At 41.6% G+C, this 21512-nt stretch overlaps 1 protein-coding gene across 2 annotated transcripts; it reads right to left on the minus strand.

Moving 5' to 3' along the window:
- Positions 1-311: 311 nt before the first annotated feature.
- Positions 312-21439, minus strand: tmcc1b (transmembrane and coiled-coil domain family 1b). Of its 2 annotated transcripts, none has more exons than XM_017712549.2 (8): positions 21098-21439; positions 19739-19925; positions 16152-16195; positions 13051-13316; positions 6698-7129; positions 4211-4704; positions 2352-2487; positions 312-1619 (listed from the first exon to the last, which is right to left on the minus strand). In XM_017712549.2, the coding sequence occupies exons 4-8, from the start codon at positions 13273-13275 to the stop codon at positions 1305-1307; spliced, it is 1602 nt and encodes a 533-aa protein (XP_017568038.1). In that variant the 5' UTR covers positions 13276-13316; positions 16152-16195; positions 19739-19925; positions 21098-21439; the 3' UTR covers positions 312-1304. The 2 variants fall into 2 exon arrangements, with proteins under 2 accessions (XP_017568038.1, XP_017568023.1); XM_017712534.2 differs by having other exon boundaries at positions 13051-13824.
- Between the last annotated feature and the right edge of the window lie 73 nt (positions 21440-21512).

Raw genomic sequence — 21512 nt, forward strand, 5'->3', positions numbered from 1 at the left:
AAGATACACTTAACATTGCTCACAAACTTTTTTTAGGCATACTGTGTTCTAAGTATTGTCAAAAAGAATAAAGTTGAATACTACAGTGGTTTGATGCTCTTAATTTGCTCCTGAGGGCTGGCACTCATCTAGAGTTTGGATCTCAGCATTATAGACCATTTATACAGGCTTATTTACCCGACAGCAAGACAACAAAAAAAAAAAAAAAAAAAAAAAAAAAAAAAAAAAAAAAAAAAACACCTACAAGTAAAAGAAAAGGCTGAGTACAGAAAATGATTATACACAGAGAAGACTCCAGACACTGGACAAAATTTCACCTTTAAAACAGCCCGTTTATTCATTTAGTTTTAAAAAATAAAAAAACTAAAAAGGATATTTCATTGTCGCTATAAGAAACAGTACGGAAGCACTGAGAGTCTTTGAGCCTTTCTAGCTCTTCAAGTATGTTCATTCTGTTCACGATTTGGAGGGAGTGCCTCCATGAGAGCAGGCCAACAGGGGCACGGGACACGGGGCTAGAGATGAGGATGTGAGGCGAGGCAGCCTGGGTCTTTTAACAGGCCAAGAATGCTCCTATTCCATGGCCCAGTCCATTAAGGCCCAGCTAATCAAACTCAGGAACTCATGTGCACCAACTCAACTCATACGTTCCTTCATCCAGTGATGACTATGCAGAAGCCCTGTCAGCAGCAAAGGATCATAAAGAGGAGAAAGAAGACTGACAAAGAGCACACAAGCAGAAAGAAAGGGGGAATAAACTGGAGAAATACAGACTGAAATGAAAGAGGAAAGTAGAGGAAAGTGGTTAAGGAAAGTAGAGACTAAAAGCAGCTACGGCAGACAGCTAATCTTAGGGGGGAAGGTGAGTGGTGAGAGTGACCCATGTTATGCTAATGAGGAGGATATATGCCCTGTTTGCATTCAAAACACTGATGTTATTTCCATGTTTCAAAACCAGATCCCAGTTATTTGCATAAATGTATATTCTGACGATAGTTACAAGGACATCAAGCAACACAACTTGCATCACTTTCAACAACAAAAGAAAAAAAAAGAAAAAAGAACAGCATTACAATTTTTCCTGTTGCCGGAAAAAAGGTCTTCATCAAAATGTAAACAAATTCACTCCTTGAGTAAGGAAAAAGAAAAAGAAAAAAAAATAATCTGAGATCTCCCTTCATATCCGTCTCCATTGAGCCCTGCCCCTCTGAGCTCAGAGCAGGTGAGGCAGCGCACCAGTCTCTGCCCTCTTTATTACACTCCACTCTTCTGTCCCTTCATTATGTGAGCTCTTCCCCTGCAGGTCATCTTGGGTGCAGCAGGAAACGGTCCAGATACAGTGACAAAACCTCCCAGTTCCTCCAGAGAAACGCCAGGAGGATAACTAGGAGCAAGGTGGACAGAGTGCGGCTGCGCGTCTTCATCAGCGGGACCACACAGTTCGCCACTGTTGAGACGAAGACCAGCAGGACCGCCATGACGGCTAGAAGTACGTTGATGAGTTTTCCAAGTAAAGTGCGTGCCGTGGCGTTCTCCAAACCTTCCAATTGCACCACCTGCTGCTGTTGCTGCTGCAACTCCATCTTAGATATACGTGTTTGGCAGGCCTCCAGTGCTTCCTATAGGCAAGGAACATACATTTAACATATATGAGGACAAAACTGCTGGACATAAAAGCAAACCTTCTACTCAAACTTTTTTAAGACACATTTTTAACATGTTTTTTTACCATTTTCTTGTTGACATTGTAAAAGGTTTAAGATATTTAAAAAGCCATTTTTGGGGCTGCCACACGAGGACTGGCTAATGGAATATCAATGTGTAAATGTTCTAAACATCTAGATACTAAGGGTGGGCATTGCAGCGGAAATATAACATCACAACACGAAGCTATACTATGTAAGATTTGGGGATTTGGTAACCTCTCCGGTGGAAATGTGTAACTGTAAGATACATGCAGATGCACATTTTGTAACTTGTTGCACACTCTGAACTTCCACACATGAATGAATATGACAATTCCAAGAGTGTTGAAATAGTATTCAAAGGGAATTAAAGCGTTGATTTTGCATTTCAGACCTAAACATTGAGCCAGACCTTCTTTTCGGCACTTTGCATGTGACACTAATACACAAAGATGTATGATAAGGTCTGAAAAACTCCCACATAATCTGACCCGACTCTAACTTTTGATTATTATTTTAGGCTTTGTAAGGTGAATCGCATAAGTGCACATACACCAAATTTTGCATGTTCTCTCCCCGCCCCCCCGAATTATGCTCTTTTTGTCCATTCCTTCTAGACAGTAATACAGGACTGAAGTGAACACTTCAAAACACAGAGTTAAGTACCTGTATGTCTCTGGCTCGTTCATAAGACTGGTATGCGATTTTTTCCTCCATGCTGGCCAACTCTTGCTTCAAATTTAAAATTTCATTCTGGTGCAGCTCTGTAAGATCATTCAACTGCTCCTCTAGACGTTCACACCTGTCAATGCACAAATATAAACTGGTAAACAGAAAGCTTAGAATGAGGCAGAGATGTCACTTCATGTGAAAATTTATTTAAATTTATTTAGGATTTAGTGATTCTGGGGATCTAGACAAAAGACAGGAATGGGGGTCTATCGGATGCACATTTTCAAACTAGTTGAAACCCTGGGCTCCCGAGCAACACATCCATCTGCACTGCAAAAATGTCCTGAAACAATCAAATAATCTTAAATCTAATCAATAAATTATAATCACATTTTGAGACAGGAGTAACAATATTTTAATTATTGAACTTTTTTTACTTGTTTTAAGTAATTCCATCCATCCATCCATCCATTTTCTAAGCCGCTTCTCCGTCAGGGGGGGTTTTAAGTAATTATTAAGTGAAATTCCCCCAATATTGGCAGATAATTTTGCTTGTTTTAAAATATCCTACATCTACCAAAAAAATTTGGTACAGAGTAACACAGAAATTACTCACTACTCAATACTATTCCCAAGAAGCAATCAGTAATTAAATTACTGTTTGAGAGAAGTAATTAGTAATTTGTAACAGATTACATTTTTCAGTAATTACCCAAACTTTAGGTACCTGTACTAACATTAACACAAGCGTTATGCACAGTACTGTGTTCTGGAAAAAAGTTAGGTCTGGGAGTGAAGTGACAACTTGCTTTTCCCACTCTTTGTTTTTCTGCTGCACTTGGGCTACTTTAATTTTACTTCTCAACACTTAAAATGTCCTCTATATAATCCAGATTGATGGTTAACTGCCTTATTCATACCAGTCTGCCTTTATGCAGTTGTGTAATCATGTAACAATGCAGAACAGACCACAATAAACATGACTGAAGGGTGGGGCTGCACTGAAACTGCTGAAAATAATTGCATCAAAACACATTCTATATATTTTGGAATAGGTTACCCTCTCTTTATTCCCTAGAACTGAGTTCGCTAATGGGCGGACTGTGGTCCGACTCAGGACCCAGACCCTGTCCTATGCAGACCTGGACCGATAAACTATGGATAATTATTTAATTTCAATGGGATTTTACTATTTTAATCGGAGCAGCTTTACTAGCCTTTATGGTAGCTTTAGCGCCTGGGAGATTCACAGACCACATGCGTTGTAAATATCACACGTGACACTACTCTGTGCATTACAATGAGCACTAAGACTTGAGTGAGTGAGGCACACACAGCGGAGGGACGAGGCGTTGGAGAAGAAAGTAAGTCAGAGGAAAGTTATTTCTCATTCACTTCCTGTAACTTCAGCATGAATTAGTAGGGCTTAACTAGTACAGGTGGCTGGATAGACAGATATGTAAATGTTGCTTAACAGCATCTTAGCATAAACAGAGAGGCAGTACGGACAGCGGAGTGAATGGTATGTTGTGAACTTAAATGTTTGCAAACAATATGAAACTTGTTTCAAAATGGTGAGGTAAGTGCATTTTTTTAATAAATACAGGCCATAGTAGTACCTTCTGTAGCAGCCAGCAGACTAAGTGTACGTAAAAAGCAGGCTATGAATTTAATTTTACTAATACCCATATTCATATTTTTTTTTGTTTATGTGTGGCCAGTTGAATGGATAATGTAAATGTTCAATTCAGTTTATACCTGCTAACTTGAACATGAAGAAAAAAAAAGTCAATTCAAATAAAATATGTCTCTCCAGCCTCCCAAGTGTTTGAGTGTTCCTAGGAGGTGTGTACCTGTATCTCTCCTCTTGCAGAGCCTGCATGATGAGGGTGTAGTCCCTCTGATAGTGGCTCTTCAGGCTATCAAATGATTCGTCCAATCTGCTCTGGTTTTCTCTCAGCTCCTGAATCTCGTGAAACAGTGCATCAAAGCCTGAGCTTTGGCCAAGCTCCAGGGTGTTGCCTTTGGAGCTAGGGGGGCCTCCAGGGGCCCCTGTGGTGCTGTTGGCCCCCGCTGAACCTGAAGTGGCACTGGAGCAGTCGTCCTCGCTGCCATACTTGGGACTGGACTGCAGCTGGCCAGGTGCCAGGGCTCTAGCTCCTGATGGCCCCGCCCCCGACATGGTCTCGTCACCCTGAGTCTCATCCAGAGAGTCCTTCAAGGCTGAAATGTTGTCCGCACTGCCAAACTTGTTGCGAATGAGAGAGGCAAACTCACGGGGTTTGGACACCACGGCACCCGCTGCTGAGTGAGTGGCCTGGGAGAAGCTGGAAAGGCCACCGGTCACCTGTGACAGAAAGGTGATGTTATAAAGCAAGGATTTTGAATGATTCTCAGTAACTCATAAAACCATACAACAACAACTTAAGAATACTAATAAAAAAAAGCAATAGTAACATGGCACTGATCCAAACTGCATGCCTAAATCATTTCAATTGCCTCAAGAGTTGTTAAGTCATCTAAAGCATAAATGTTTTCGGTTCCTGGCAAATGTATGATGTCTTCAAAAACTTAAAAGTACATCACCTAGCTAAAATGACAGAACAACCCTGTTTAAAGCATGAAAATATATCTATTTTTTTGTCCATAGTGGTATGTCACAGCATCCAAAAACACCTAAGCAAGTTTATTTGACCTTAAAAGCTCAGAAACAAGAAAAGAAGACAGCTGTAACATATCACACTGCATATCTTTGCTTTGCTGTCTACATCAGGTTTGCCCAACGTTGTTCCTGAAGTTACTTATAACAATTATCTCCCTGCCCTTTGCCCTAATAAGCTGCACCTGAAGACCTTGCTTAACTGGATCAGGTGCGTCACAAAAGGGTTGTGACCAAAGTCTGCTGGGTGGTGGACCCACACAACATGGCTGGGCATGTCTATGCTTCCTAAAGATTTATGAGTGTTACCTCATGACTTTCTGACCCTCAAATAATACAGCATCATTTAGAAGGAAATTCCACCATTTTGATATACGCCTGATGTGAAATGTTGTGCTCTGCTGACTCAGAATTGTTCACAGTGGTGCTGACAAGAACCACACATTTGAAGAGTTTAATGTCCTAAAAACTACAGAACTTTTTCCATCATTCATTCACTTTACACATAATGGTTCTGGATACACTGCCTGATGCTTGAGAAAACTTTTACGATAAGGTTTTGGCATAAAACTATTTTTTAAACACACACACTCACGGCAGCAAGGTACATGCAGTTTGTTGTGAGGCAAATTAATGCCCAAAGAAAACCTCTCTTTAGATTTACTGCCATATTAAATAACACGGCTATATTTGTGTTGTAGTCATTGGCCCAAACCCATTTCTTCTTTTTACCCCTACGCCTTGTTTTTGAGTCACCCTAACCCCTTTGAACTGAGTTACACTAACTACACTAACAGGCTAGTGTTACTAGTGGTGCTCTGTAGGCCACCTAACCTTCAGTGATAGCAGAGAAGGGAGAAGTTCAGCGACCTCACGGCTGGGCTTTAGTTACATATAGGGCATCATATGCTTTCAAAGAGGGGATATAAGACAATTATTATGACCCTCTCCTAATTCTTTGGTCATTATCTGATTTCAGCTTCTTTTCACCAGCTTCTTGTTTGATTTTTCCCGTTCTGCCATAAATGATGCAGCAGTTACATTCTGGCGCTTCAGGACTGCCAGACTATTTAAGGTACAGTAAGGAACAGAAAAGTTAGATAGCTAGCTACAGAAACATCAGCATGCTATTAGCGATTTTTTATGCTTGTTATGAAGAAAACAGCCATAATACATTGAAATGACAAACTAAGATAATACGACAGTTACTGTAATTCTGTAACGGAGAAAATACTCACATTTGTGGGGTTCTTTGGTCGCTCGCGCAGCCTTCTTGCCGTTTTTTTTTTTCTCCTAACACTCCATTTGGAGTGAGCCTCTGAAAAATCTCAGTTTGGAGGGCCATGTAGGCCTAACACTTTGCCCTACCCCTCTATCTCAACAAAAATTGGGACACTCTGACCCTAGACATGAACACACAAAACAAGGGGGCTAAGGGCTAAGTGGTAGGGGCAAGGGTGAAATGGGATTGGGCCAGTTTGCACCACTGTGTAAAAAAATACAAGTCTGTGAGTTTCGCTACAGCGAACCATTTCACATCAAACCACTCTGAATGACTGTCTCATTCTTTGAACTATGCAGTCATTTTAAAAGATCGGCAGAACTCTCCTTTAAATTAGTACATTCACACCACAACAACCCATAACTGTATTTTACATAAAGTCAGCAAACAGAGCTCTACCTTGGCCCCAACGTCCTTTAGCCCCTGGTGCATGTCCCGTAGTACATCTTTGGGCTGGCGTGGTATCCCATTGTGCTCCACTTCCCTAAGTTTGCGGTGGTAATGCTCCAACTTCCTCTGCAGCTGCTGGATGGTCTGAGCTGATTTCTGGTTCTTCTTCTCGAACACCTGCTTGATGCGTGCACTCTGCTGTTTGTCAGCATTGTTGGCCAGCTTCAGGTACTCAGCCACATTGTCGTCACGGGCAGTTTGTTCGATCTTGATCTGTTCGGTCAGCTTGAGGATCTTCTGTTGCAACTGGGCAATGGCCTGTTTGGTGCGTTGTGGGTCTGGGGTGCCGTCCACAGAGTCCACGCCATACGGGCCACCGTCCGAACTGATGGACAGAGCGTTGGGTGATACAGCTGGGGCAGACACCTCCAGACGATCCACCTGAAAGAAAGAACAAACAGAAAGACAGAGAGAAACAAAAACAGAAAAGATTTGAAGAAGAATCAAGATTAGAGTAGAATTGACACAGAAGACAAAAGACAAAATTGTCAAAATAATTGTCATAAAACAAAACTGCATAAGTATATCTTTTTGGCACTAGCAAGACTACAGTGCATAAAAATTCTTCACATAAAACAGCTTGCACATCAATTTCATCTCCCTATTTCACTGTCATATAAAGTATGCTCTCTATTCTTCATTAGTAGAGTCATTCAAGCTCTCATATGCCCTCATTAACTGAAACCACAGTAACTGACTGAGAAGTCACCGTAAGTTTGAGCTCGATCCCGTCACAAGCCATAATGGAGAACCCTGCAGCCGCCCTTTCAAATACCGTATCTGTGGCCCTGCAGTTGTGGAGAGACTCTTGACTGTCTGGACCTCTGCACTATGACAAGAGTCCTCAAATGCTCAGAGATAATGATTGGAAGCTCATATCACTGATAAAGAACTGGCACACTGCTCTACATAAAATCTGGAGGAGAAAGAAATCAGGAAATGCTCAGATCAAGCAATAACAAAACAGAACAGTAAAATTATTTCATTCATTTGAAATATACATTTCAAAAAGACCTAATTAGAAAATCATCAGGAAATAAATTGTGTGATATTAAGTATAGACAAGTTCTGCTTGAGTTGAACTATGACCATACATACAGATGAACGCACACATGCAGAACAAAAAGATCCAACCCACTTATCAGAAGTACTGCCTTCATTAATCAAAAGACAGAAACACATCAGCCTTCCAAGTAAATGAACCAATGTGCCAAAAGCAACAACTCCTTTTCTCCAAGTACACTGAAAAAAATCAATAAACTAAAGCTTTCATCAAAACAAAAGGCCTCTCTCTCTACTCTTACTTAGCTGAAGTCCAAGATAACACAATCATATACTTTCATGAAGGCATAAAGAGCAAATTATCTTCTTGACAGAAATCGAGAGGTAGATCTGATTATCTACTGAATGTAATGCTAGCCTGGGTTACAGTCAGTCATAAGGAAACCGAGGGAAGGGAGGGAACCACTGACACAACAAAGAGCCTATTGCCTGGCCTACACAAGCTTTCATATTGCTACTGCAACCCCTCTGATTTGTCTTGAACCATCTACTCTGCGTATATGTTACCACATTTATAAATATATGCCACATAAGTTGTTAGTATGCAGTTTGAGGTCATAAAACAGACTTTAATTCCAAGCTCTGTCTTGCCCTATGCAGAAAAAGTGACTGGTGTTAAGAGATAAAGTAACTATAGTTTAGAAGTTTGTTTGGATTTGATTTGCTATGCAGTTGATCAAGACCCAATTTGCAGTTAGGTTGCAACGATAATAGCCTGTTAACAAAAGGCAGAAATTAATCGCACAAACACAACACAAAATCATATTTATATGATTTTAGTCTTAGTCAATTTACCAACATCAAAAACACTGGCTGTGCTCTAAATGGCACACTGTGCAATGTGTTCAGTGCCCCCATTCTGTATACTGTGTGCTATTTAGTGCGCAATAAAAGCCGTACTGTACTACAGAGCAGGGGTGTGACTACACTGCCAACATCAGTGGCTGAGCCAATCAGACTTGCAAGACCCATCACATTTTTTTAGCCGCCCAAATCACTGCTTAGCAGCCAGTGCTAACTGCTTTTCAGCTCTTTAGTAGAGCACCTGGATATATTTTGGTCCAAACATGCCTTGGTGACTTCTAAAAGCCCCTGGCCAACTTCATCTATATTACACATTAACAGTCGGTAATCTGAGCCAGTTTGACTGCATAATAAAAGCAGTATGACTACATGAGTGTGTGAAAAGCTGATGCTGTGCAGATGGTTCAGTAGAAACTAACTTTAAGTAAATATTTTAACCATGTTGCCTGTGCAACTAGTTTATTAAATAGGTGCCTCAGGACCAGCAGGTGAAGCTGATGGGGCTTCATTGTGCACTTCTTATTGTCTTTTTGCTGTCATTGACAAATCCATATAAGGCTAAATTTCTGCTTTTTACAAAAGCTTGGAGCTAACCAGGCTGGCGATGTACTTCTGAAATGTAAGTGGTCACAACCTTTTGAAATGACTGCACAACATGTTGGTATGTCACAAAGCTACCTGCCTTCATACTAAAATATACAGCCAGAGTAGTCTGGGTATCTTTATCAAGATATTAAACTGTTAAGAAGCAGACTTATTTCTACACCAAGTGAAGCTCAACCTTTACACTTACAACAACCTTTTTACCCTAACAACAGTAACAGGAGTAGTGATGACAGATGGGTCAACTCCAATAACTAATCCATAAAAGAGTGTGTATGATCCATCACAGTACTAATAATAGTGATAGGAGTACATTATATAGATTTATATATACTAAATACAATATTGTGACCAATATTTTTGACCGATTTACTGGCTGGAGGATATGAATCTACCTTCTACTGATAGGATGAAACCTTATACGGTTGTGCTACTAGGGATAAATATAAATACGTTGATTGCTATATCACAGGCCGAAATGGTAAATCTGAATACACTACATCATCATGGTTACTATAACAAAGCATAAAAAGTTTAAATAAAATACATAAGGGTCCAAATCTGACCTTCAGCACAAGATGATAATCCGAAGTACCGTTTATTATAATACAGCAACTGAAAAATTTTGAAACATAACAAGGAATTTTCAGAAACCTAACAGAATTCTACATAGAATTCTGGGTAGCCCCACCCCAGTGCTACAGTACTTATATTCTCTAAGAATTTCTGCTCATATCGGTCAGTGAATCGCTGTTCACTCCACTGCATTACTGGCATATAAAATAACTTATAGAAGATAAATACAATGTTTGAAATGCCCACACTATCTGCTGCTGGAATTTTTAGCCCCTTAAAATCAGTATTAGCTACAAAATGTTCATATCAGCCCTAGCACAGAGAACTGAATTACAAATAAAAAGTAATTACTTGCTGTAGCAACCAACATTGTCATTTGATAATAAAATCACTCATCACCTTAACAGTGCGATAAGACCCTGAACATATCTGCAGACGTGACATATACCTCTGACTCTGCACTTGTTTACCTGTGAACAAGGTTTTTACACCCAGCTGATCCAGGAAGGCTTTTCGCCTTGACCCTGGTACTGTTATCTCAGACCCCACAGTTCAGTTTGATTAGGAGAGTGTTAAAGCCTCTTAAAGAGCTGACTTGCAGGCTGATATGGGCTATTCCTCACTTTAAGAATACTTCTGAGGATCCAGCTTGCCGGTATAGCCACTGAGTGCTTGTGACAGGCAGCTGACTAATGAAACTTTAGTTCATGTAAATATGCAGACTGCTAAACCAAAACTAGACATGTTATTGTGAAATAGCAAGGTGTAAATGAACCGTACAAAAAAACAAAACAAAAAAAAAAAAAACACCCACAACATTGTGACTACTGAGCCCCCCTACTCCAACGAATTAGCGGCACACTTATAGACTCTGGAAAGACTGACAACACTTAAGCATGCCATTCCACTGGGTAAGGAGAAGCACAGACCTTCTGGATGACTGCAGCAAGCTCTTGTGGCTTCAGGTGAGTCAAATGACTCTGGCATATTACCAGACTCCTCAGTACGTCTGCTGAATATGCATAGCTGGAGAAACTAGAGTCCTAAAGCAACTACACCATGCATTTCATCCTGATTATTATCCTGCTGTATAACAGCTTTATTCAAGTCCTCTAAAGATATACTGAAAGAAGAAGGGACTTATCCTAGGCAGAGGCATGACGGAGCTCTTTCTCAGCTATAGAAAGACCACTGTCAGCGTGACAATGGACTACTTTTCATCTCCAGTGCACAATGAAGCGCCAGCACCTGCTTTGTATGGGCAAACACATCCGAGGGCTAAATCCTTCAGGACAAAGCGAGCGTACAGGTAGACAGATGCCACATCCTGGTCTGAAAACAAAACGTGCAAGGCGTCGGTTTTTACTACTGCCTACATGAGGTCACTGACCCGGAGTGCTCCCTGAAAAAGCTAAATTTAGCAAGGCTTAGAGAACATAGTGACCCGCCACACAAGCTCCCTGACCTGCAAGCACTGTCATCCTGGCCCATCCATCCTGGAGTATAATCGGAATAATCAGAGCCTAAAGGCTTCTGTGAGAAGCTCATAGTAAAAAGAAGATTCAGGCAACCTGCTATGACGCACAAGGACACACACTCACAGGCACATCCAATATCCACTAGTGCCACCACAATCTTCTATTTGATTCATGCATCATAGAAAAAACACTGCACAAGTAAGCAGCTACAGGAAAGAGAACGCAGTGACATTACTGGCATAACACGAAGTAAATGGGGCGTACTAAGAATGTGCTAACCTGCATACACATTAAATCTTATACAATCAAGGCTGCAGTTTCATGCAGAATAAAATAACTAGCAAGTGCCTGACTAGCAGAACATAGGGATTCATACTAAGGCACAACTATTATTGTTCATGCTAATTACTATATTACTTGCATTACTTCCTGGGATTAAATCACCTTTTTTCTCTACAAATTACATTTTTCAGAGAGACTGGCAGATTCCTGTTCAGCTACTGTTATATACAGATCAATACTCATCACGTTCTGAAATCTAAATCTAGAATAAGCGTTCTTGATAAGCATTCATGATGTTAATTTTAGACAAGGAGGAAAAAGAAACGCAACAAAAAGACACATGGCGTGACAAGTTCAGCTGCCTGTTCTACTTTGCGTGTTTAAGCCAGTAGCTGTCAGCTCCAGTCCTGCAGATCTACAGCTGAGCAGCGGCTCATGTTTTCTCTGTCGTACTATAGCTGCTAAAAATGAATGAAATCCTTAATAACTAGCCAGTTAGCTGAATGTCATGAACTTGAACAGAAAAAAAAAAAAAACACACACCACACACACACACACACACACACACACACACACACACACACACACACACACACACACACACACTGCACATCAGCAGGGCTCCAAAATGTGACTGACAACACCCAAAATAGAGGGAGGTTTTATGAGGCAAGATTAAAACATAAAATTAAAGACACAGTCCAGCCAAAATTAAAAATGAAACCATCGCTACTTCTACAACCTACAGCAGTACCACAGCAGTCTTTAAAGTGAGATATTCTGGTTTCATGACTAGGAAAACCCCATTACAATGACACACCTTGACAGTGGAAAGACTTTCTCACAACTTCTACAAGTGCTTTAGGGTGGGTTGTGGGGTTGGGGGGGGGGATTTTCTGATTTTTTTTTTCTGTCAGCTGGTGAATGCAGAAAGAAGACAAATGTTAAATGGTAAATGGACAAATGGTAAATACTTGTTTCTGGCATCTATTTTGTTCTGAATAAAGACAGACTGCTTTTTTCTTTATAATTTTGTCTGAGAACTGAGGTCAGAGGTAAACCAACGGCAGGCTAATGTAGCTAATTTAGGCTAGTGCTTGGTGGTATTAGCCTACACATCAGTGCCTAGGCTAGCAGTCAAGACTGACCGACACCACAAGGATTCACAATACTTGAACGCTTTATTCACGTAATGCATGCTGGGATTTGTAGCGAGAAAACACTGATGAATGCAAACATGAAAACAATACATAAAGTTGTCCATTCTGTTATTATTATTATATAAATGCTGCTCTACAGAATACTGCATATGAACAAGTAACATATTAAAGTTTTATACTGAAATGCCCTGTTAAGACTCCATAAATAATAGCTGCTGTGTTAAACCTGATCTATGCCCAGTAAAGTGTCTCTAATAGCTTTATCTGTAATTAAAAGGACCTCACATTGGGCACAGTAAACAAAGAAATCAAGTCATAAGGCCCTTTTACTACTTACTCGGTCTGATTCCTCAGTGGAGTGGTACCCAGACGTCAGCAGCATGTCGGCCAGCGCTGGGCTGCTGGGTGTGTCCGTGGTAGAGGATGAGCGTGGGCGTCCTGCTTGCAGCAAAGCCTCCTGGGTACTACGCCTGTGGATCTGGGGGCTGCCTTTCTGGGGGGCCTCCCCGCCCCCCCCGGCCTTGCTACGGCGACTCTGGAGGCTGGTTCCTCTCTTCATCATGGGGGGGGCACCTCGGATCTGCTGCAGCACACGGCTCAGAGCTGCAGGGGGGGCGGAAGTGGGGGCGTCAGAGTCAGAGGTGGTGGCGCTGGGGGTGGACGCTTCCCCCAACTCTGGCCCCGCCTCCATGGCCTCAGAGGCAGGGCCAATGGAGGAAGCGGCGGTGTCGTGCGGAGAGACGGACGAGCGCCGCCGCTGAGGCTGGAAGAGCTGCTTCAGGCCATGGCCCAGCGCGCCCATGTTCTCCAAGGCATTGTGAGTAATTTTGGACAGGCCGTGCTCGGGCTCTGAAGCCCTCCTGCCCACCTCCGGCTCCGCTCGACCCCCAGAGTCCGGTTCCTCCGCACCAGGTTGCTCACTACCACCCTGATCCATCAGGGGCGCCAGTCTCACTCAGAGGGTCAGTATGGGGGCGGGGTCTAAATAAGCCCCACCTCCACTAGCCCTCTGACAGGCTGATTCAAAGCCAGGAAGCAGCAGGGAGGCTGGCGCTCAGGTGGACTCTGCGAGCGTGCATGCATCAGCGGATTGGCTCAAAGTCATGCTCGTCTACCACAGAAGGAAAATAAAATGGATTATGACATGCGGTTCTGAATGATGAAACACAAGCAGCAACTACAGAAGAGCTCAAACTAAAACAAAAGCAGCAGTATGTCAGGTTGGCTTTGAGAGATAAGGGTGTGGCTTTTTTTTTTTTAACCTAATCCTATTGTAAGGTGTCAGGTTCCTCAACTGATGTTATTAGGATATGACTCAATCCTGTAAGCAGAGTTTCAAGTCACAGAATAATCCAGCCAAACCTGTAGGTTTCTTAAAGCCAACCGACTATCACTACAATTACTACATTAATGACAACACACTCTACTAAGCAGTCTACAGTTATGGGTGGTGAGGTGGCAAAAGAACTGCAAAATAATTTAAGCGATGAGAATTTCTGAAATGTTCACAGGGCCTCTCTCAATTGTTTCAAGACAAACACTGTCCTGCACACACACCCCTAATTTATCCATGTGTGTAATATTAAGGATGCACCGAAAATTCAACTACATAATATTTTTCAGATAAAAATGAACAAATATAGCACTGTTGACAATGGCCAGATAAAAAGCTGAAAATGTTTAGATTAAATAGACCTACAACAACGTGTCAAAATTTAGGTCTTTCAAATAACTTAAATGAGAATCAAAAAGAAACTTGAATTGCAGTTTTCTTTCACTCTCTTGTGCCACTCAGCACAGATATGTTCAAACAGTCTGAACAGCAGCAAAGTGATATCGGCCATGTGGACGTATTTCACAGTTTCCATGAGATCATCCTTTTGTAATTACTATTTACACCGGAAAAAATCTCAGAAAAACCAAGCATGATGGTGGCTCAGTGGCGGCTTACAGCTACACACACCACAGAACACGTTTGATCTCAGCTTTTACTCATTCAGCTTTGCACTCACAGTCTCTAAACAGGTGTCATGAGTTAGCTGGAACCAAGCCTGTGCTCTGGTATGTGGCACATTTGGCCTGCTAACTAAGCTATCGTTAGCTTAGCCAAAATGCTACAGTCCCAAACACCACATAACAGGTTTGATGTCACCTTTTCACTCCGGACACAAACCACTTGATTTTAGTTCTTTCAGAAGTGAGTTATCATCTACATCTCTTTCACACAGCACAGGTTAGTCAGAATGAAATCTGTACTGCGGTGTGTGGAACTGTTTTGGTCTGTAGCCTAACTAAGCTAACATCAAATAAGCCGCTCAGACTACAGACCCAAATACCACAGAACAGGTTTAATTATGCCTTTCTATCTCCACAGGGTGAGCTGCTCAGGTTTACTCACTCAGATTTGAATCTTTACGTTCTAAACTTGTGGCAGTACTTTAGTGAGCCAGAACTGAATATGTTCTGTGGTAAGCAGAGCTGTTAGTATGCTAGCTAAGCTAGTGCTAACCAGCACTGCCTTTCAAGTTAGCAGCAGTTAGAAGACATTTAGGAAATAGATCGCTTGATATTTATATTAGCCAACCATTGCACTCATTAATAGCATGCAACCCTACCTGCAGTATATAATAGAATTCATTGCCTTTCACAACCAAGTTTCTTTTATGCAAACTGTGTTTATTTGTCAATCTTACCGTTTTTTTATTATTATTATTTTATTTACCCCCCCCTTCAGCCAAATATATCCTGCCCAAGAATTTTCATTTCGGTGCATCACTATAAAATATGCATAATCTTAACTGAGACCAACATTCAATTTTGTCAGAAAAAGCCTTGTAAAGCAGGCTCTAAAAATGCAAACCAAAGAAGAGCCCTTTGGTGAGGTGCACTGCAGAAATTCATTGTTAAATAACCTTGAAGATGACGTCAAAAGCATGAACACAAGCTAGGGTGACAGAGTGGCGTGTTGGGTGTCCGTGAGTCATGTGGGTTGAGTGGAGTGTAAACTGAAAAAGTAGAGCGAACCGAGGCAGGGTGCCCAACACTCAATGGCAACCTCTCACTGAAGATATGGAGAGCAAGCAGCTCTGGTACTCTTTTGGCCAAGCTCTTATCCATCAAGTGCACAACATCACACACTTAATCTTACACGTTTTCAGAGGTGGTGGTGTTATGTTACATTGTCATTAGGTCTGTAAAACAAGGCTAAAACATTCTCTTCATTGAATTCAAGGCAGAGAAAACATCAACCCACACAGTACAGCTATGAACAATCTTTCTTAGAAATGGTTAGCAATAAACAAAGACAGGAACACAGACTGAGTACTGGGTAACACACAAAGCAGAAAAGAGAGAAGAGAATGATTAAAGTAGAAGAAGAAACAGAGAGAAGATTGACAGTGAGGAGAGAGAAAGATCTAGATAGAGTGTGCTGCTTACCATCAGTCCAGCCTGGCCTCCTCTGGCTCTCAATTCAGGAATAGCTGTGGAAGAAAATGGACGCAGTTGTCAGACTCACTGGACTCAAACCAAAGACACAAAGATAAGACACACATACACGCAGATAGAAGTCATCGAATACCCAGCATACTGTTTCTACACAGAAATCAGTGCGTCCATGAAGGCCTGTCATGGAAAAAAGAATCTCCCTCCCTTTTTAAACAAAAGAGTTGGATGAAGTATGTAAAGACTTAAGGTTTCAGATTTACCTTTCAGTCCCCAGTCTATATACAGAAATTAAGCCTCCATCTCCCTCATCCTTCTCAAACTCGTACTCCAACCTCACCATTTTTTTCTTCCACTTCATTTTATATTTTCTAATTTATTAATTAATTTTCATAGTCATAATCGTTATCTGGTTATTTTTACTGTCAAAGCTCAACTGTGGTGTGTGGCACTGTTAGGGTCTGCTTGTTAAGCTAAGTTAGCCAATCAGGCTACAGATGCAAACACCACAGAACAGGTTTTGCCATTTGGTTCCTACAGTGTGAGATGCTCAATTTCACCCACCTCAGATTTGAATCTTTATCATCTAAGATTGTTCTTTAATGTATGAAAATTCAGACAAGGTTGATTCTTAATTTCAGCCACTTTGATTTTTGAACAAGGCACTATGCAGGGCAACAAATCAAACAGCGATCATATACATATATTCTTCTTGAAGGCACAGCTTTTTTTTTTAATTCTAAGAGACAAAGAATTGAAAAATATAATGTAAAAATGAATGAAAATCTTTAAGACACTGATCCAGAAAAATGTCATGGGTAAGATTCAATGCACAAAAAAGTAAGATACAGCCCCTTTTAACAGCAAACAGGGAACAAAACAGACCTGAGTATGAAGGCCCTGCTGTTCTCTGTGTTTCCCCTGCAGTCGTATGTGCCTGCAGCTGCAAGAGCTCTCGGTGTGGGTCAGTTGCTGCAAGGAGTCAGCGCTGACCCCACTGCAGGCAGACACCAGCCTGGGCTCCCCAGCAAGACTCAACAAACGGACATTCTTCCACAGTCCTGCAGATTTCTAAGTACACTGAACCTTCCCTGCCTGAAAATTCTAGATGTTACAGGCTGATGTTCATGAAGCATCTCAGATTAGAAGTGCTAAAGTAGGATCACTAAACAGGCTACGAATTTGGTCTTGTCGACACTCATGCACCAAACTGCTTAGGAATAAAGGCCCCAGTGTTGAGGTGTGTAAAGCCTCAGTCTGCTCTGTCTGATAGTGAAGCTGTAGCTTAAGACAAGTCTGAGAGAGAGAGAGAGAGAGAGAGAGAGAGAGAGAGAGAGAGAGAGAGAGAGAGAGAGAGAGAGAGAGAGAGAGAGAGAGAGAGAGAGAGAGAGAGAGAGAGAGAGAGAGAGAGAGAGAGAGCGCGCTGGCTATAATCCTCTTTATTCTGCTTCCTCCCACAAACAGAGCTTCTTGCAACTCTGCTGCACTACAACAGCACAATCAAATCATTTTAGCTCATCCTGGTATTAGGCCCTCCTCACCTCAGGGTCACCTATCAGTTGAATTAAACTTAGGGGCTAAACATGCAAACGATCCCTAATCTTCTCACAGAGATTGTTGTGGTCAAAGCAGCCACACATTTATGGCTACACTAAACAGCCATAGAGCGACAGCACAAGCTGAACTCAAACAGAGCACTTCAGTGGGACAAACATGGACCGGCCAAACCAGAGGCCTTCACCTGACTGAAAGAACAAACAGTGGACCGATTTCACACAAACAGCTCACATCCAACAACCAGGATGAGTCAAGGTTGATTATTCATCTATTCTTTCTGGAAAGAGAGCCCATGTTTAAATTCCTACAATATGAAATTGTGGCTGTTACGATTAAATAAACTGAACTACTCTATAAAATAAAAAATATAATTAAATAAAACTTCGAATAACAGAATGACATTTTATATATGAATGGCTGTGCATTGTGCCTGCTGTTGTAAAGTTGAATAAATAATCATATTGTCAAAGTAAATTGAAGATTACCGACAGGCCTATAAAGGCCCTTAAAGGGGAATTCTACCACTTTTTCAAAATCTCTACATAAGTAAACGGTTAAGAAGTAAACATTCAGTATTTTGATGTGAAATGCTCTGACCTAGAAAAAGTACAGAGTCAGAATTCACAGTAGTGGCAACAGGAACCAGACGTCTGAAGCATGTAATGCTTGTAAAAATTACATCACGGGAAACCATTACATGAAATGATTACAAATACGGAACTGAGACACTGTTTTAACTTTTTTTAAATTAAAATCCACTCATGGTGGAGAGATACACCTAAGGCATTGCATGGCTAAGCGAACCATAAAGAACATGTAGTTTTCCACACTCACCACTATTTTACCATTATCAACAATGCATATAAAAACTCAGCATACATGTGTAGGTTCACTGGTCATTCTGGAATTTAAATAAAATTATCACATTGCATTGTCCCTGGTTCCTGTCACCACCATCGTAAAGAAACATGAGTCTATAAGTTTGTCTGCAATACATTATTTCACATTTGTTTACATCTCAACTACTGAAACATGAAGAAATTTTGGGGGGGGGGATCGTTGGTATTCCTATATAAGCACAAGGCTACACAACTGATTTGGTCCCTCCTGCAAGACACTGATCAGTCATCTATACAAACCCTTATGAGCTGTTAACAGACCATCAGCAGACCAACAGCAGCAGTGACCAAAAGCAGCATTCACAAACCGTGGTGTCTCCAAAAGTCCTCCAGCAGCAACGGTGCTGTTGTGTCCGTGTGCACCATGCATAATTAACCAGACAAACAGTGAAATGTCACACTCGCACACTCAGTATAGCTTTCTTATGCGGAATGGCAGCAGCTTCACCCACCCAAACACGCCCAGAACACCCTAAGGCACTGCCACAGGAGTCAGAGCTTTGAAATAAAGGTAAATGAAAACAAGCAACTAGCTTGAATGGTTTATGTGAGTGCCACTTGAGTCATATTTCGGAGTTAGAGCACACGATGTTTCAACTATTTATACTTAACATCTTCTGACCCTAAGTTAGGGTAAGCCGTGTTGTCTAAGGCTAACTTGCATGTTTACATCAGTTACGATGACAGGGCCTTGCAACAACACCCATATATTCATCAAGGGCGTTGGATTTTCTGTGGCTGAAATGGGTCAGCTCAATCTCCCCCATCAGTCTCTCCCCCAGCCTCACACAGCTCTGCAAGGTCATACTAGAGATCTGAGTGTCTGTGGGAGGGTTTCTGTTTGTGAGCGCATAATCTCACTACCTCAGCATAAACAAGTATAATAAGGGGAGGTGATAAAGTACTACAGCAAATATTAGGCTACAATGTATACTACACAAGTAGTTATTGCTTATTAAAAAGCACTGGCAGATTTTTACTTTTTACTCATTAGAAACAGGAATATACACAAAAAGAGCACATAAATCGCTTGAAATCAAGTCATGTAAGAGCCAGTATTCACTAGTTCTCACAGTGTTGTGATGGTTCTCTAAATGCCAAAACAATTGCCATCCAGCACCCTACCTCTGTCCATTCATCAGCTTGACTGCTGTGTCTTCTCTACATAGAAAGATGACACAAATTAATCCAAGGGGTAATCCAAAATAATCTCTTCAGGTCATAGACGATGAATGGCATTCGATCCAGACGAGGGTGGTGGGTGACCTGCTGCTCCAGTCTACTAGCCTGACAAACTGGAGAATATCACATGCTGAAAAGTGGAAAGAGAAAAGACCAGATGTAACACTGATAGTCAAGCACAAAAAGTCAACCTTTTATATGCAAAAAAAAAAAAAAAAAAAAAAAAAAAACCAGAAGGAAATGACATTTCTGTGTCTGGTTTCCAAAAAGCACCTTGGCTCAGAGATCATCTTTAAAGTGCAGGAGATTTCACGACTTTGAGCAGTTCAACGTGATTTGAACACTACAAGCCCTGTTCCAGATGAGCTAAGCACGCCTACTTTCATAACTTCCTCCAGATCTGTGAGTGACATTTCACCACACATATACACCAGTTTTTGCACTAATCTTAGCTATGCTACGTTTCTCATAAGCATTAACACCACCAACGCATTGAGTCTCTGGTGATTAAACTGCTAGCCAAGCTAGCTTGCTAGGCTGTTACATGCACCTCCTTGTCCGGATGGCCAGTGTACGCCCAGAGCTGGCGAGTACTGTAATTAAACCGACGAGGTCAGACAAATAGCAGGCAATGCAAACATTAACCCGCAGACAACATGTGATCACAAAAAAATAAGTTTATGAATGTGTCAGAAACGTCCTGTTAGAATGAAGTGTGGCTCAGAGTAGATTAGCCACCCTTAGCTAGCCAGACACCTGCTTCACTAACTGTACCTGGACCTGGATTTCGACCTCGAAGCTCGGAGAAGGCACTTTACATCCATCGTCTGAGCAAGCACGATTAGTTTGCGAATCTAGGAGACAGGGAGGGGACCTGGCAATCTAACTTAAGGGATATTTTTGCAGGCCAACTTTTTCTGTCAACGTTTTCATCTGTATTGGTAGTTAATGTGTTTTTACCCTGCAAGCTGAAAACGTCAGGATGTCAGACCCCTCACTGATGCTCCTGGCTCTCGTTTTGTGCTAGCTAAACAGCCAGACTGGTTACTCAAAGTCACACTTTCTGCCATATCTAACGTTGGCTACTAAACATGCTAACTCAGCTAGCGTTAGCCTACTAGCTACCCAGTGAAGAGGGAGGTCGAGTTAGCAGGCGAGGGCAGCAAGACCGCGGACTCGACACGCTAACCGGCGGGCGTGGCGAAGCCCACGGCAAATGAGCGGTTTGTCAGCAGCGGCTGAACACATTTTGAACGAGTTTACTCTACGCCGAACGATAATTATATTCCGATATAAACTTACAGGAGCCCTGAGAGGATTGTGCCGATGACCGTTCATTTCTCCCGTTGAAACACTCCCACGATGACGTCAGCAGCACGAGAAACGCAAAGGGGCCAAAAGCATGCTGTGTGCTCTACGGTGACATTCACATACACTAACGCTGAATGTGAACCAAAACACAGTCTCCTCTTAAAGCACAAAGACTTCTTCCATAGACGCGCGGAAACGATTTGTAAACGCTAAAATTAACTCCATACTTCACATTTTAGCGCTACATAATATTGCGATGTACGCTCCATTACGTTTAGATGTACCATTAAACAATTGCTTTCCATTTGATTGCAAGCCTCGAGCTAATACAACCATTAAATGTTTAGTCTCAAAGCTTCCACCAGTCTATTCTAGGCAAACATCACCATGGTAACTGCTTTATACT

The sequence above is a fragment of the Pygocentrus nattereri genome, chromosome 21, assembly GCF_015220715.1.
Source record: "Pygocentrus nattereri isolate fPygNat1 chromosome 21, fPygNat1.pri, whole genome shotgun sequence".
Taxonomy (NCBI): domain Eukaryota; kingdom Metazoa; phylum Chordata; class Actinopteri; order Characiformes; family Serrasalmidae; genus Pygocentrus; species Pygocentrus nattereri.